Genomic DNA, 16898 nt, shown 5'->3' on the forward strand with positions numbered 1-16898 from the left:
TCCATCTGACTCCCAAACCCAAACTCTCATTGCTGTCCTGGCCTCATGAGGGGGCCTTTCAAAGAAGCCTAGGAGGTTTGTCAAGTAATTCCCAAATGACAACAGTTGCTGTTAAAATTTAGTAGAGAGTCCCAGCACTCCTCTTTTCTCAAATATGCTAGCTACTCTTGTGAAAGTTCTACATTCATGTCCACTATATTTCACCCACATTAAGGAGAAGTCTAGGAATTTAAAATTCTGCTACAACCTTTTTCTTTCTCCCACCAAACTGTTTGAAAGGAATATCTAAGAGGGAAGAGGAAAAAAAAAAGTCATTTTGTTAAAAAAGTTGAAAAATATGCTTTCAAATGAGAAACATGTGTGTGCTCATTCGTCCTCTTTTGTCTCTCCCTACCCCCACCAAGTTGAAAACAAGCTAACACAATACAAATGTACATATCCACATAAAGATACAAGAAACCAGTGGTGCCCTGGATGGCAGACAGTCCAGCAGAGCAACCCGAGCCCAGCTCCAAGCCCAGTTTTCAAGCTTATGTACAATGACTCCTGGCAAAAGAAGGGAAAAAACGTACTTGAATTTTAAAGAGGGAATCGAGCAGGGGTGAACACTCAGGCAGGCTGGAGAGCAAGTGTGTCAGAGATTGCAGAAGTGCTGGAGTCATGCCATTTAAAAATATCATTTCTTGTTTCCTTGTTTCTGGCACAAACAAGCTACGGAATCTCAAAAATTGGGTCATCATTTTTGAATTCCCTGCTTTCAGCACAGCACTCAGTTGGTCTTATTGACTAGCTTAAAAGTCTGATTTCCTGAGCTAACACTTCCTGGCCATTCAGCTGCGGGGGGTGGGGGGGGTAATAAATTCGGGGGACTGTCTTTCCCACTGGCAAGCAATGTGCAATAGTTCTCACAGGTGAGCCTAGGTCCATCCTTGCATTTCCTGATATCATATATTTAACAGCATCATATATGTCCAGGAAAGCACCACTAATAGACCACCATTCTCCCTGGGAGGCCAAGGGAAGGGAGACAGGTTGACTCCTGGGGGGACAAAACTGGCCTCCTGATCTCGCAGGGTGATGATCTTTCTCATTGGCTTTGATGTTCCCAAAAGCGTGGCTGGCTTGCCCACGGGGGACACGGGGCTGTGAGGAAATCATCCTATACGAGCTTCACTTAGGGTCAACAAGAGCCCTCACAACTCAATGGAGTGGTCCCTACCACCAATTTTAGCAATTCTAGCAACAGATTTAAACTTACCTCCATCTGGGAGCAGGTTTTGTGAACTTTTACATGATTTTCTAAAATTATATCGAGCCTCTAAACATCACTTCCCATCCCTGAGTTCCAGATTTCTAGCAAGCTGCCCCAGTTTGTCGGTGTGAGACAAGACACCCTCCTCCTCCTTTTGACCAGGTGAAAATGCTTCCTACTTCTCTGCAATCACTTGTTTCAGACCAACATAATCACCTCCCAGTGCAGGCTCTGACTTCAGGACCAGACTCTAATAAATGCTACGCTAAGGGAACAGGGAATGCATTGTGAGCTGAGTTTCTGAGACTCTTAACACTCATGCAAAAGGCATCGAATTTCAGAAGATCTTCTGGAGCATGAACACAGTCATGGGGTCAAGTCTGGGCTTGCTTTATTTGACCTTGGTTTGTTTTATTTTATTTAGGCAAACTTTCTCGGGGGACGCAAGGAACCATAAAATCCCTTACCTTTTAAAGGAGCCCATTGTTAACAATTTGTTCATCACAGCTCCCTCCACCTCACCAAAAAAGTCTCCAGTCTGCAGGGAAGAAAAGAAGACCCATGAGGAAGTGTAGATAAATAATGTGCCCAAACACCAGAGAAGAAATAAAAACGGACACACTCTGTGTCCTGGAGCTGACAGGGGCAAAGAGCAGGTTTTCAGGACTACTGTTACATAACAGCGGAAAAGGTCTTAATAGTCATGAGAAGTTATGGGATTACAGAGCAAACTAATAAGCAGATGTGAATATTCCAAATACATGGCAGGGGCGAGGGGGCGGGGTAAGGGTGACACTGCATAACACGTGCTGAGTGTTGTAATTAAAACACACATGCACACGTGTGCACACACATGCACACACGCATGCACCGTTACTCTTGGATGGAGGGAGTAGGCATTAATCTGCTCTCAATCCCTTGTGATTAAAACACTACTTCATACAGACAGAAACAGGCTGTGAAAGGGCTTCCTAAGCAGTAATAAAAAGAATTGTTTATAATTCCTAAATGACCTGTTTAGGGATATATAGCAGTCTTCTTCATCGGCTCTATAAATTTCCTACAGCAGAGAATATGTCCTTTCTCTAAATTACTTTCTGAGGAACATCCTCATTTTGTCCATAGGCAGTTAATATGTTGACCAAGAATGAAGCTGTCCAGCCCTGCGAAAAGAAGGCTTGGCCAATCAGACTTCCAATGGCCAACCCCAGCTCTGGGGCTGTCTTCAGGGCACTGGAGGCCTACCAGTCCTTCCCCAGCGCCAGGCTGATGCTCCTGCAAGTCCAGTTCTTGGTGCTGGCCGAGATTTGCCAACTCTGAATGGTGGAAGGAAGGATTAACATCCTCGGGCATCCCTCCAGATTCCTGGAGCCACTATCATCAGCGTCCCAAGGGGGAGGGTGTATCCAATACAGCAGAACAGAGCTTGGAGCAACAGCCTTCCTCTGCCAACACCCTGGAAGGGGCCAGTGTAGATCAGTAGAGAACCCCCATCTGTACTGTGGGTGCTCTGAGGATTTATAGCTTATGTGGAGGTGGGTGGACGGCATTACACTCAGAGCCCAAATTATATAAATTCCATAGGCTTTGTATGATATTAACTAAATCCTGATTCCATTACAATGCAGTGACCTCAACAAGGCTCCTAGGAGTTTTCAGGCAGAAAGGCACATACAGACTTCGCCAAAAAGTCAGAAAAGAGAGGAGGAAAGAAGGAAATGACATTTTCACTGACTGAAGGTCAAGCATTGCCTTTTTCACTCCAGGGACACTTGAACATTTGGCAAACTCTGTGGGTATGTGCTGCCGCTGGGAGCAAGAAGGACATTTGCATTTCTTGTGTGTAAATATGCCAGTATCAATGGAACTGGTTGTAAGCTGAAGAAGAATTAGCCTAATTGGAGTACAGGAAACCAGACATCAAACAAGCTGAGGCAGGGCAGGCCCACAGGCTCCCTGGGCTATTCTATCCAGAAATGAAGCATGGATCAGGACCCACATGTAGTGGCCATGGCTTGGGAAAGGGTCACTATTTCAGTGGTTTACTTTGTTGGTTGGTCCAAGAATCACCACTGGAAGACATCATCATGTCCTTCCTCCCCCAGGATCAGGTTCCCACCCTCAGCCCTCCATGATTACGGCAGGATGACAGAGCTTCTCCTCACAGGGGACTGATTTGGTTTCTCACTCCTCCCAGACACATGGGTATATTACTATAGGCCTATGGCCGGTCCTGCTCCCAAGAGACTGGCCTTGTTTCATGGGATCACCTTTCCTATCCAATGTCCACCAACTGTCCAACATCCAGTGATGTCCAGCATCTGAGGAGACCGTGTATGCACAGCTTGAGTCTCAACTGTGTAACTGTCACCCACCAAAGGTGCATTTAAAATCTCACAACATGGGCTTCCCTGGTGGTGCAGTGGTTGAGAATCCGCCTGCCAGTGCAGGGGACATGGGTTCGATCCCTGGTCTGGGAAGATCCTGTATGTCGCGGAGCAGCTAAGCCCGTGTGCCACAACTACTGAGCCTGTGCTCTAGAGCCCACGAACCACAACTACTGAGCCCACGTGCCACAACTACTGAAGCCCGCGCCCCTAGAGCCCACGCTCTGCAACAAGAGAAGCCACCACAATGAGAAGCCCGCGCACCGCCACGAAGAGTAGCCCCCGCTCGCCACAACCGGAGAAAGCCCGCACGCAGCAACGAAGACCCAACGCAGCCAGAAACAATAAATAAATTAAATAAAATAATAAAATAAATACATTGATAAAAAGAAAATCCCACAGTGTTCTCATAGATAAGAGGGGAAACTGAAGCACAGTTCCACATGTTACCTGGAGCCCGTGTTCACAAATTAACAAGCCATTGAGCTTAGATACTAAGGAGTCATGCTTAAAGGCAATTAATTTATTAGGCATTAATGGGTCTTTGGCACCGTTGACTATTAAAATATTTTAAAAGATTTAAATGAGACTTCATTATAAAATGCTAGTATTCTCAAATATTAGAGTTAGAAGAAGCCTCTTTTAGTCAACCATCCTCCTTTTATAGAGTCCGCCAGGAGTCCCTGGCGGGTTAAGTGATGCACCCAAGATCCCAAAACTAGTTGAGGAAGAGAGCTTGCATCAGAAACCATCCGCCTCCACCTCTGGTGTTACTTTACTACACCTCAGTGCTAAACTTGTCTGGATTTGACTTTCTTTTAACATGCTAATTTCATTTCTAATTGCAGAAAAAGTTGTCAGCCACCAAGTTTTAAAGGAGAAACCCGTGTTTCTCTATTACAATGTTATTGATTTTAACTCTTATTTTGATTTCCAAATATCAGCGGAGCTTTCTTTGCTGAGCGCCCTAGCTTGGTTTCTTTCCATCTCTCCCTCCTGCCCCTGTACTGCACACAGCTCAATCAAATGAAAAACATTCTTCCTCTATATGTGGATTCCTGTCCCCCTGTGTTGAGAACCCAAGTTAATCCTTGAGCTCAGATAACTAATTTTTAAAAAGTAAGAACCAGAAAGAAAGCCATAAAGAATAATTATGTTGGCATACATAAATACATACATATCTTTGTATGTATATATAAATTACATAAAGATAAAATATCAAAATATTAAAAGGAGGAAACCTCCTTAAAATTGCCCAAACTCTTTCAGGCACCTCCATGTCAAGGCAAAGAGTTCCATAAATTGAACATTTTATGAGTGAGGGAGCAGACCCTGGGCTCTGCACCCCTCCCCACCTCTCCTCTCCGGAGGTAAAATCTCTTTGGGGCCTGCTGAGAAGTAGGCTGTGACATTCTTAAAGGGATGGAAATAAGGTTTTATAATCTCCTGCTATTACCTCTTAAATACAGATCATGTCTCAAAGTTTCAACACCATAATTTGTTCCCCCAGACCCAAGCACAGTCTGGGATCCTTACTTTGAGTAGGTAGAAATTTCTCACTCACTTGTGTGTAGTCTTCAGACACCAGAATAAATCCATTATTGTCTATGAGGTAACAGTTCACAGTCTAGAAAATAAAAACACCACAGTTTCAACTTTGGGTTCTCAGACTGCTTTTACACGAAATGACATACTTCCAACCTGAGAGACACCTATTTTAGGCTGTTTTGGGAGAACTGGAAATGCCTGCTGGCTCTAGGAGTTAAGGCTATGGTTAAGCTAACCCCAGCATTTACTCTTCAAAACTAATTAACAAAAATAAAACACGAAGCAAGCCTTGAACATCCCAGATTAGGATAAAAAGAATATACATTTTAAAGTTATGCATTACAGTTTATCTTCCTTTTTAAAAATTTTTATGACCTGAATAATATTTCCCAGGAACAAAGTGTCCAGAGGCCCCCGAGCCTGTATTCATGGTGGTTGAAGTACAGCCTGTTTTGAAAGCAAAACGCCAGCACAATGCCATTACTTTAATGATGTATTAATGAAAACACCGTGTCAGCTCAGAAGACCATCAGGGGACCAGGTAATATTTTTTAATTTGTTCATAGACTTAGGCAGGAGGGAAGGGGCAGAACTTCTGTTAAAGGGTCCCCTCAGGCCTCCTAAAGGTTTTCAAACTGTGTTTTTAATTGGGAGTTGGATTTGGGGGCAGGGCTGTTAGCTTTTGGTAGCTCAGATTTATAAATTGTAGCAAGGTAAGCCCAAACCTCTGCTTCCCCCATGCTACTTTAATCTCAAGTGAATGATTTGCTACAGGCTAAGTCTTAATTACAGTGCTGTGGAGTTTAAATTTAAGGTTTAATTCCGTCCTTGATGTAACTCAGTTTCTATTTATTGCAGCTTTACATACCGACTGCAACATTTAATTTGTAACATATCTTTACCCTGAGCTAAATTCCCCTAGCTCCAGACCACTGCCAGGGCTGGTGTTTTCTGGGACATTTACCTATCTGTGTAGTCGATTTTAGTGAGGCACAAAAGTATAGCAGTAAGTTAGTCAGAAAGATGCATCCTTTATTAGTAGGCAATGGTGGAGAATCGGCAGAAAACTAAAAGCCCTGCTAGCATCTTTCAGAAATGAGTCGGCTGCTTTGGTGAGCAAGCGTTTCTCTTGGTTATCCCAAGGGGCCAGATGAATGACTTGGTCACACTCTTGCTGTTCAAAGAAGCTCTTAGCTGCAAGGAGACTACTTTGTCCCTGGTGGTAGTCTTGACAAACGTTCTCCTTTTTTAGGACACAGCACTATGAAAGCACTCATAGAGTTCTGCTGTCCAATATGGCAGCCACGAGCTACATGCAGAGTTAAGCTTAATTTTAAGTTAATTGGGTCATATTAGACAAATCTATACCCTTGTTTATTTGAGGATCCTGATTGTCATTTTGCAGATATAGACCCTGATGCAAAGGGAGGTTAACCTCCTTTCAGTCATACATGTTGAGCATAGAAGTGGCCTCCATATTAAAATACTGACTCTCCAAAACCTTGCAATTGCATAGAGATCCAAAGTCATCATAACTCACCCTCTATCCCTAATTATAAAGTGAGTGCCTACTCAAACATCCCTAGCCAACTGGTATTGCTGCTATTAGACCTATATCTTTGGTCAATCTCTGTTCATCTAATGTTGTAAATATTAGACAGTATAAAGCAAATAGATTATAAAATCAACTGAAATCTTCGGAAAGAGGCAATATTTCATGAAGTCCATGAAAGTGATATTGGAGATCAGCTCCAATCACACAGGAAGCTGTTGGCACATTAGTATCTGTCAGAAGTAACACATGAAGAAAGAAAACATCACCACAGATAACATGAAAGATGCTTCCGAAGAGAATGATTTCAAAAGCAAGGGACTAAGAGAAGCTCCTGGGGAAACTGATCAAACTCCACTACATTTGACCTTCCTTGTGATCACTCTGAGAAAATCAAATATAAAGTGAAGGATTCTACATTGTGATTTTTATAATTTTATCAGAAATATTATACTCCCTACTCCCAAGCCAAATGTGTCCTTTGTTTATAGAATTAGAGTATGACTGCAATTATAATTTAAATTTGTTAAATAAAATAAATGTATTTTCACCATTTCCACTTTATTTAGAGACAAAGCTTCAACGAAATGTTTCATTATTTGCCATTAATGTTTGTTTCTTTCCCCACCCTCATTTCTTGGAAATGAGGACCTCTGTGCTCCTTATAATGGCCAGCACTGGGTGGAATTAAGGTTGGATTGGCCATTAGGAGACTCACTTCTCAGGTATCCACCTTTGCTCCTACTCTCTTCTGGTGTGGAAGGCACAGAGGGGAAAGTAAGAAACGGATATTGCCAACACCGTGATTGACAAATCACTGAGAAAATCACAGGATGCTGTGTCATTGATGTAGAACTGGGTCCCTTAATCTGAAAGGTGTCATTTAGTTTTCATTATAGACAATATTGCTATGTTAGGGATATTTAGTCTCTGTAAAGACTTCATAAACAGACCTTCCTTGATTAAATTATCGGGAAGTATGGTGGAATGGAGTAAGGCCACTGGAGTAAAGCGAGCAGGGTACTGGGTTATGAAACAGGACAGAATTAGCCAGATTCCAGTCTGATAAATTGTTTTCTCTGTCTCTTTACAATAAATAGCCAATCACCTTCTCCATACTCCCTCCTCCAGTAAAAGTAAATAGAAGAGATACTTTCTCAGCTTTCCCTCACTATGCTACTTCTGCCCCAAATTAGATACTATGCTACTTTGTATCTCTATGCTACTTTCTACTATGCTACTTTGTATCTCTCAGAAGGAGTCTGCCCAGAGCCCTGTCCCAAGGGTAGACTGACAGGCTGAAGGGCTTGGGGAAACCAGGAGCTCTAAGTTTTGACAGATATTGTAAGCAACCACTCCACAGCCACCTGTGACAAAACATGTAAAGATGAGGTTGTTTGAAAAATGCAGAGACAAAGACAGAGTGGGTGAGAGAAGTTGTCTTTTTTTAAAAAGGTATCTTTCTTCAACTACTTGATGACTCAATATTGCTCAGAGAAGTCCTATTCCAGGCCACAAGGGCAGGTCAGGTAGATATCTGAGGTTTAGAGCCCCAAACCAGATGATGGGAATTGGGCAGTCACAGATAGAAAGGAAAGCTGTGGAGAAAGTGTACTTGGGGGTGAGAAACACAGCACCATGCCTGTGTTACCTGGAAGGTTACCTGTGTTACCTGAGGCTAAGACACTAGCTTGAGAATCAGAGACTTTGACACTTGCTATCAGTGTGACCTTGAGCAAAGCCTTTTAATACTCCCAGTCTCAGTTTCCTTATCTGAATGATGGAGACAGCAACAACTATTTCAGAGGAGTGGTGAGAAGATTAAGTAGGCCAGTGAGTACAAACTGCTGAGCACAGAGCAAGGTGCATCGTGAGTACCTGAAGGACTTGTGCTTGTGTCTATTCAGCATATGATGTTTATTGGTTACCTACTGTGTGCCCTCTTTATAAGTACCCTACTGCTGCAAATTGAGTTTCTCAGAAAGGGAACTTGTTACATAGTTTATAGCAAGAGGCTGGGGAGGCAAGTCAGCTGATAAGCGTGTGCACTCATCTCCCCTACTAACCAGTTGGCTTCTGGAGGACAGGGGCTATTTCTGACTCTGCTTCCCATTGACTCCCCGGGTGTTGGAGGTACCAGGCACATAAGGAGCGCTCAGTAAACGTGTCTTGAAGGAATGAGTGAGTGTGTGAGAGGCTGCCTCTTAGGTTCTGAAGTTAACGTTCGCCTTGGGTGGAATGGAGCTCCTTAAAGTCGTCAGTCAGGCCCATGGCCAGGCCCTCCATGAAGATGTATCTACAAGCCAGGAAGACATCTGGCCATACCGACTCCACCCACTGGCCCAGGGCACTCTAGCCAAGGCCCAGGGAGGCCATTGTTGGGAGAGACAGAGGGGCTGGAGTGGATCCAAGGCAAAGCATGTCTGATAAGTCTGTGGGAGTTGGGCCAGGTCTTCAGTACAGAGGAGAAGCCAGAAGCATGTGAACTTAATGAGCCCCCACAGCTGTTTTTAATGGGGACCCGATCACTCGAGGGCAGTTCGGGGAGTGGAGGGACATGGCCTCAAAGACTTAATTAAAAGCTATGAAAGGGGAATGACACGTGGAAAGAGTCTGCTGAAAGGATGGAAAGGGGCCTGGCTTTTCCATTTAAAACGATGTCAACCGCTTGCCTGAAGCCAATATTTAGAGTCAAAATGGGAAATGGATGATAGTTTCAAAGTGCAAAATGAGCATCAGATCAAGTTTAGCAATCCAGCAAATTCCATGCTTAATTTTCAAAGTGTGTGAACTTTTAAAATGATATTTGAATGGGGGTCCATCCCAATGGCTGCTAAAGGAGATCATTAGTAGTGAGGAAGGCATGCCCAAGTGGAAACTGTCATTGCCCGAAGTGTATATGTGGTTGCCGTCTGAGGTTTTAGGTTCAGGTGAGCCACTACTCTAAGGGAAGAACACTTCTGCAGACGTTTTTGTTTGATAGCTAATGTTTACTGAGTGCTTACCATTCGCCAGGAGCTGTGCTATACAGTTTTCATATATTATCTCATTCATCTTCATCATTACTCTGTGAGGTAGGTGTTTCTACCCCCATTGTATAGTTGAGGAAACAAAGGCAAGGCTTATTACTGTCAGAGTCACAGTTTGAAGCTATTCTAACTCCACAGCCTATACCTTTAACCACTATGCTAGACCACCTGTGAAATCAGTTACTGAACAACTAATATATATTGTGTATTTTGAAGTCTAAGTGGGATCCATTTCCACTTATTTCTATATATGAGAATGCACAGAGGCGGTGTGGGTTGTAGGAACACTGCCTCTAACTTTATTCATCAAATTATTCAACCAAATATTCATCCATCCATCCAACCAATCAACTAGAAACCAATCAATCAACCAACCCAACTATCCAAAACACCATCAATCACACTAGCCAACCAACCATCCATCCAGTCACCCAACTAACCAACCGTCCTCAGTTCCTTTACCACAAATAGGGATTAGTAATTGTACAAGTAAAGGGCTTAACATAGGGCCTTGTGACACTGGTTAATCAATATTATTGTTGAGCTGAGTTGTCTTGAGCTGAACACTCCAGTAAGACAATTAATGCCTCAAAGACAGAGGAGAGGTCTGAAGCCACTTGACTATCCTATGAATGGCATCCCCAAACTTACTGAAAGGGTGTTGATCATAAAACATCATAGGGTACTCTTTCCTACAGGAAGATTATTTTCGATCTGATGTTCAGGAAAAATTGGGGTTTTGCTGAAAAGCTGATTGATTAGTTTTTACTCTTTGGATAGTAACTCATACAGCAATTATGTTTTTTTTTAAACTGGCAGCCAGATCTTCGGGGACTGAGCATTTTGTACTTTAGCTTCACCCTGGACTCCCTTTTATATTTCTCTACTTGTCTTTGCTTCACCTACTTTTTGGAAATATACTTCTAATCTATGTTCTCTGAGTTAGAATTACGTTTGGTTAGGATTTCTTTAATCCCTGTGGTAACCAGAAGGAATATGATTGTGTGATCATTTATAAGTTCCAGTTTATGTATTGACTAATGGTTTGGCTGACTCAGAGAGAGGAAGGCCGCCTAAGCCAAAGTGAAAGGCCACTTCACACCTGCTTGATCCAAAATGTGGGGCAGAAGATACATGGGATTGGATGCTGTAAAAACTTAAATCTGATGGACAGACTTAGGACAGTGGTAATCTTTTTTCTTCTATTGCTCATGTGTGGAATTCAAATTCCTCCTCCCAAGATTGAGGGAGAGGAAGAGAGATAAAGAGAAAGAAAGGAGGGAGGGAAAGGGAGTTGTAGGAGGGAAGCATTATGCTAGAATGCAACATTCTGAGTTTTCAACTCTTAGATTTTTGGCTTATAACATGAAATTAAGCAAGTCATTTTATTTCTCTGATCCTCAGTTTCTCCCTCTGCAAAATGGGTCATATATTCCTATCCATTTCATTGGGTAGTTAAGAAGATGAAAAGAGGTACCACATGGGGAGAAAACTTTTAGAGTTGTAATATGAGTTTCAAATGGCAGTAATTTGTATCATTTTTTATAAAATGCCAAAGTCCCAGTAGTGCTGTTCGTGGGACATTTATATCACATTTCTCCAGCTCTCATAAACTATCTGATTGGGAGAAGAAAGAAAAAGAAAGAAACAAAGCAAATGTCCTTGGGTTTTTGGAGATTGGTCCAGAGCAATCTGTTAGACCTGGCTCTGTGAGACATTGCCCCTGTGAGAAAACACCCTTAGTCATCCAGCCACTCCACCACCACCCGCCTCCGCCCCTGCCACCCCCAACTTGATTAGGGCAGACACAGGGCCAGGAGGCCATCATACCTCATCATCACAGCTGATAGAGCATTTGCCATCCAGAGAGGCGCACTGTGGGGTGAGGGGGAAACAAAAGGAAACGTGTCATTTGGACACACCAGCGTCTGCTATGACTGCCACTTAGTTACTCAAGGACAGCCTATCAAAGTCCTAGCCTGTTATGTAAATTTCATCCAAATTTCATCCAAAGGGAATGTACTCTCTAGGATGAGTACCAGCTCTAAACAGTAGTATAAAAGACAATTTGGGGACTTCCCGGTGGCACAGTGGTTAAGAATCTGCCTGCCAATACAGGGAACATGGGTTCAAGCCCTGGTCCAGGAAGATCCCACATGCCCCAGAGCAACTAAGCCCGTGCGCCACAACCACCAAGCCTGCATTCTAGAGCCCATGAGCCACAACTGCTGAGCCCACGTGCCACAACTACTGAAGTCCATGTGCCTAGAGCACGTGCTCCGCAACAAGAGAAGCCACTGCAATGAGAAGCCAGCCAGCTCACGGCAATTAGAGGAAGCTCGCGCAACAAAGACCCAATGCAGCCAAAAATAAATAAATTTATTTTTAAAAAAAGACAATACTGGGGTAACAGGGCCCTTTTTCATTTTAATTTATGTTGTCCATTTTAATTTATGCTTCATTCAATATTGATGTCTTTTTAAGACCTCAAATCTTTGAGTAACAAGAAATATAATTATGTATTCATTTAATTTTAAATTAACCCCCAGTGACTTTTTTTTAAAACTCCTGTCTGTGTTCTTGGTACATAGTTTCGTAAAGTATCTTCATTTAAGAAATGATATACCATTTCAACATTTAGAATTGGACAGATGGAGGCAAATTATGTGTTGCCATTTCTGCTGAATTACTGAACAAATACCACTGAGATTACTTAGTACAGAATGTATAGTGCAAGTAAAGAATGTTCCCAGATTATCCAAGGCAGAGAAGCCCTTGGCCAAAGAAGGCATGCTTAGTCTAACCTAGTTATGCAAAAGCCTTCAAAAGAGATTCACAAATAAGTAATTGGGCACCACAAGATTAAAAGAAGGTCACTATGAAAATCTGCAAAAGTCCCCAATACTTAGAAGAAATGCTTCTCTTTTAGAAGGTCACTAGTTTGATCTCACAATTACAACTGTTTTCAGGAGCAAATTCCCTGCTTTCCCAGCATGTGGTGTCTAACACGCTGTCAGCCCTTTACTTTGCAGTGAAATGAAAGGTAATCTGAGCAGCCCAGCAGTTCATCTTACAAATATTCATCGGAAATCTGGCACTTTTAGGCTCCGGGTACTCAAATGTGAACACCTGTATAATAACAGTGTCGCTAATGCTTCAACATGCTGATTATAACTTACCTGTCTGCTGGCAGTCCAGAACTTCCTTTGGAAAAATTCAAGTTTCATCTGAATGCCTACAGCTTGGACAAATTATAAATAAAACATGGCATTAGAGATCTCTTTACACAATTATTTAAGATTATCATTGAAAATTATCTGTCAAGGTAAGATGCTGATGTCAGCATATCAGATAAGAGCACTTAAAAACTAAATTTACAGGGAAGCATACAACTGAAACATTTTATCTTTCAGGTAAGGAATTTTCAAGGTTACCTGTACTCATAGAACTCTTGACAGAACAAACTGAGCACACTGCAGATGGCTCTTTGGAGAGATGTTACTTGAGTGTTTCTAAAATTCATATACTTGTGGTCACCACCCTCCCCAGCACAGCTGAAAACAGGAATGGAAATAAGAAGGATATTCAGAAGATCACGCTTTCTTCAGGGTTTCCATTTCTGTTATCATTGCATGAACTTGCATGCCTAAAATGTGTACTCTGCATATATTTTTGAGATATGAAACTTGAAAAGTACTTGTCCTGAGGCTGGTGTTTGGAAGCAAGTCACTCAGCCAAGATGTGACTTTGTTGAACTGTCCCCCAGCATCCACATCTCAGTGATCTTCTCTCCCCAGGAACTCTGGTGGAATTATATAGTTCTTTGCTTGTCTGTGGAAAGTTCCCTAAGGCAACAGTGAATGCTACTTCTAGTAAGAGAAATGTGCAGAAATGGAAGAGGTTAAGAAAGTGATTTGAAACTCTGGGAAGAAGAATTCGGTGGAACTAGGCAATGAACAAGCTCAGAATATTTCTCTCTATGAAGTCAAGACAAAGTAACTCTTGAAACCATTTTCGAAAGTACTCAAGTCAGGGAAAAAAGCTCGTCAGATGGTGAGAAAACTTTAGAGGAGATGGAAAGAAAGAATGAGACTCTGTGCTGGAAACACTGCACTCCCCAAGGGACACCATTTAGCCCTGGGCGGTTTTGCAAACTTCAGTCCATTGCACACAACTTCCCCAATTTTTGCCATATCCTTATACCACCAGTATTGTTGTTTATCTTTCCACATGTTTTTTCTTTTGCTGAAATACCTACAGTAACTTCAATCTACATAATAATACCTATCAAAAGAGATACACAATTACCAAAAAAAAAACAACAACAACAACAAAGAAAAACCAAGTTCACTCATATACTTTTATGTGGCCACCATGTTAGATGCCCCCCACCAACTCCCACCTTGGGTAAACATTCTTCTGCTGGCTTCTGGAACTTGAAGATTTATGAAGGTCTTGGGCTGTTACCCTTATAAGTTCCAAGTGCATTTCTACTTCCTAAACAAATTGTTGGAGCAAGACCTGAGAGTCAAAATTAACTGGGATATGTACACTTAGAGAGACTCATCCTCTATCTTTGCACTTAGAATGTCAGACTCTAGGGTAAGAGTAGAGCTAAGCATGGCTGTAACATGCAGAATGGAAGACTCTGAAATGCACCATTTCAGCACTCTGGGTTCATCCCGCTTTGCCCAAAGTGTCTTCCATCTTCCAGAGCACAAGCTCCCCAGGGACAGGGACATGTTGTTGCTCCCCACTGGATCCCTGCCTCCAGCAAGGTGCCAAGCACACAGATGACTCACTGGTAAATGATTGCTTTTTTAGAAAAACTGTTCAGGTGATAGTATAGTCAGTAGATGGACGGATGGATAGATAGATAGATAAACATCAGTGTGAATTATAATCATACCTGAATAAAGGTTTTTCAGTGGCAGTTCTCAACACATTAGAACCATCTGGGGGACTTCAAAAACACATTCTGATGCCTGGTACCTTCCCCCTCCACACTAAGACCATCTAAATCAGAATTTCTGGGAGTGGAGCCTAGGCATGGGTATGTTTAAAAAGCACCTCAGGTGATCTGAATGTGCAGCCGGGGCTGAGCTAGGCTACTCCACAGGCCTTACTGTAGACAGCAAGTTGGCTACGGAGGACCTACCACGATATGGGCCATTTGGTCAGACTATAGCATAAACTGCTCTTCCTAGCCCTGGAGAAAATTTCAGAGAGTACCTGAAGGAGGCTGATATTGAAGCCTGAAGGCTGTTCACTGCAGTTTCAAATGAATCTTGTCTTCCAAAATGCCTGACGATCCATATCCCTATTGGAGATGAACCAACTGAGGAAGCTGTAAACCAAAGTGCTGGCTGGGTTTTTAGTCAGATCCACCAGCAGGCAGAGGTAAGAGCCTGACCTGGACTTAAGAAGGGGCTTGAGGCAAGTATCTCTGGTTCTACCAAACACAGGGAGGGATGAGAGAAAGCTGACCTCAGAGCAGAAGGCCTTAAAACTGTTGTGACATTCAATCACTGGTATCTAAGGGGAGGAAGGAAAACGAGTTTTCTCTCTTCCTCCGTGTGTATCTCTGCAGGCCAAGGTCAACAGCCACGGCAGGCTTCGAGACACAACAGGATAAAAGCAGAGGGTTCCTTGAGAGAGTCACCCCACGGTGACCTTTCTATGGTGTTTCTATTCCCAGCAACCCAGAGCTGCCCCTGGCCCACCCATTGTCTACTGAGTTCCCCTGTCAGTCACCCATGCCCTTTCTGAGCACCCTTCCCATTCTCTGATGGAGGCCCTGTTTTCACCTCTCTAATGAAGCTAGCTGCTCCCTCCTGGGTGTTTATCCATCTCACATACTTGCAGCCTGCTATCATCTGCCCCTTTCGGTCTGTATCCCAGCTCCAGCTCCTCAGAGTGCTTTAATCTTGCTTCATGAGTCAGTCCCTCCATCCCATTAATCATGCAGGCTGCTTCTCTCTGATCTCCCTCCAGCAGGCTGCATCCTCTCCCTGGTCCTGATGCCCTAAACTAGACACTACTTCCCTCACTCCCTGTCTGGGCCATGAGGTCGATGCCAAAGGACTCCCAGACAGTCTTGATTATAATGGATCTGCTCCATTTTGCCCTGGCTGTGTTTTTTGTTGCCCACATCCCTTCCAGCAACTCTGGCCCATGGTTTCGCACTTCCGGGTTTGTAGTACGTTCACCTACAAGTTAATATACTTCTCTATGATTAAGAGATTCACAAGCCCATTGGTGGGTCAATGTCACGACCATTTGTTCAGTGGCGCTTTCTATGCCAAGCTCGAAGCTGGGTGCTAAGGGGAATGAGACCACATGCTCCCTCAGAATCTATGTGGGGAGTGGCCACGTGGTAAAAGCAACATCAGAGGCTTAAACAGAGAACTGTGGAGCACAGAGGATGGGGCAGACTTGGCCTGGGGGAATCGGTAAGAACTTTGTGTGAGATAAAGCATGGAGATCTAACTCATAGAAAAAGTAAGAACAGAGGAAAGATGAGAATCAAGTGCAGAAACAGCACAGGCAAAAGGATGGAGCCTTTCCAAAGACCATACTGTCTTCTGAGGCTTGAAAGAATGTGAGTGGGGGAGATGGTTGTGCAGGCTGAGGTCAAATGGAAAATGGTCTTGAATGTCAGGCCAACACACCTGAAGAGTATCCTGTAGGCCAAGAGTTGGCCCAAGGGCCAAATTTAGCCTCTTTTTATCAATAAAGTTTTACTGGCACACAGGCACCCTTATGTGTTTACGTACTGTCTGGTACAACAGCAGTGCTGAGTAGTTGCAACAGAGGCTGAATGGCCCACAGAGCCTAAAATACTTACTGCTTGGCCATTTACAGAAAAAGTTTGCTGACACCTGCTTTAGGGTCTGAGAAGCCATTTAAGATATTTAAGTAGAAAAGTCAAAGGACCTCAGATCTAAATTTCAGAAAGTCCACAATGAAAGCCCTGAACAGGAAGGACTAGGAAATGGCCCGGACAGTGGGAGATAGGAGAGTGAGGTGAGTCAGGCAGCCACAGCCACTGGGTGCATTTGGCTAATTATCTCTTAAGTACAAATTGATTTAAAGTAAAAAACAAACAAACAAGCAAACACCAAAAAACC

At 43.1% G+C, this 16898-nt stretch overlaps 1 protein-coding gene across 1 annotated transcript in view; it reads right to left on the reverse strand.

Annotated features, from left to right (window-relative positions):
• CACNA2D3 (calcium voltage-gated channel auxiliary subunit alpha2delta 3) overlaps positions 1 to 16898 on the reverse strand; it is a 795852-nt gene that overhangs the window by 71213 nt on the left and 707741 nt on the right. The window contains exons 28-31 of the mRNA XM_032649095.1: positions 12948 to 13009; positions 11599 to 11643; positions 5204 to 5266; positions 1720 to 1790 (exon numbers count right to left, since the gene is read on the reverse strand). Of these exons, the coding sequence (XP_032504986.1) occupies positions 1720 to 1790; positions 5204 to 5266; positions 11599 to 11643; positions 12948 to 13009 (241 nt within the window). The remainder of the gene's footprint in view (positions 1 to 1719; positions 1791 to 5203; positions 5267 to 11598; positions 11644 to 12947; positions 13010 to 16898) is intronic.

This window comes from Phocoena sinus, chromosome 11, assembly GCF_008692025.1.
Source record: "Phocoena sinus isolate mPhoSin1 chromosome 11, mPhoSin1.pri, whole genome shotgun sequence".
In the NCBI taxonomy this organism is placed as follows: domain Eukaryota; kingdom Metazoa; phylum Chordata; class Mammalia; order Artiodactyla; family Phocoenidae; genus Phocoena; species Phocoena sinus.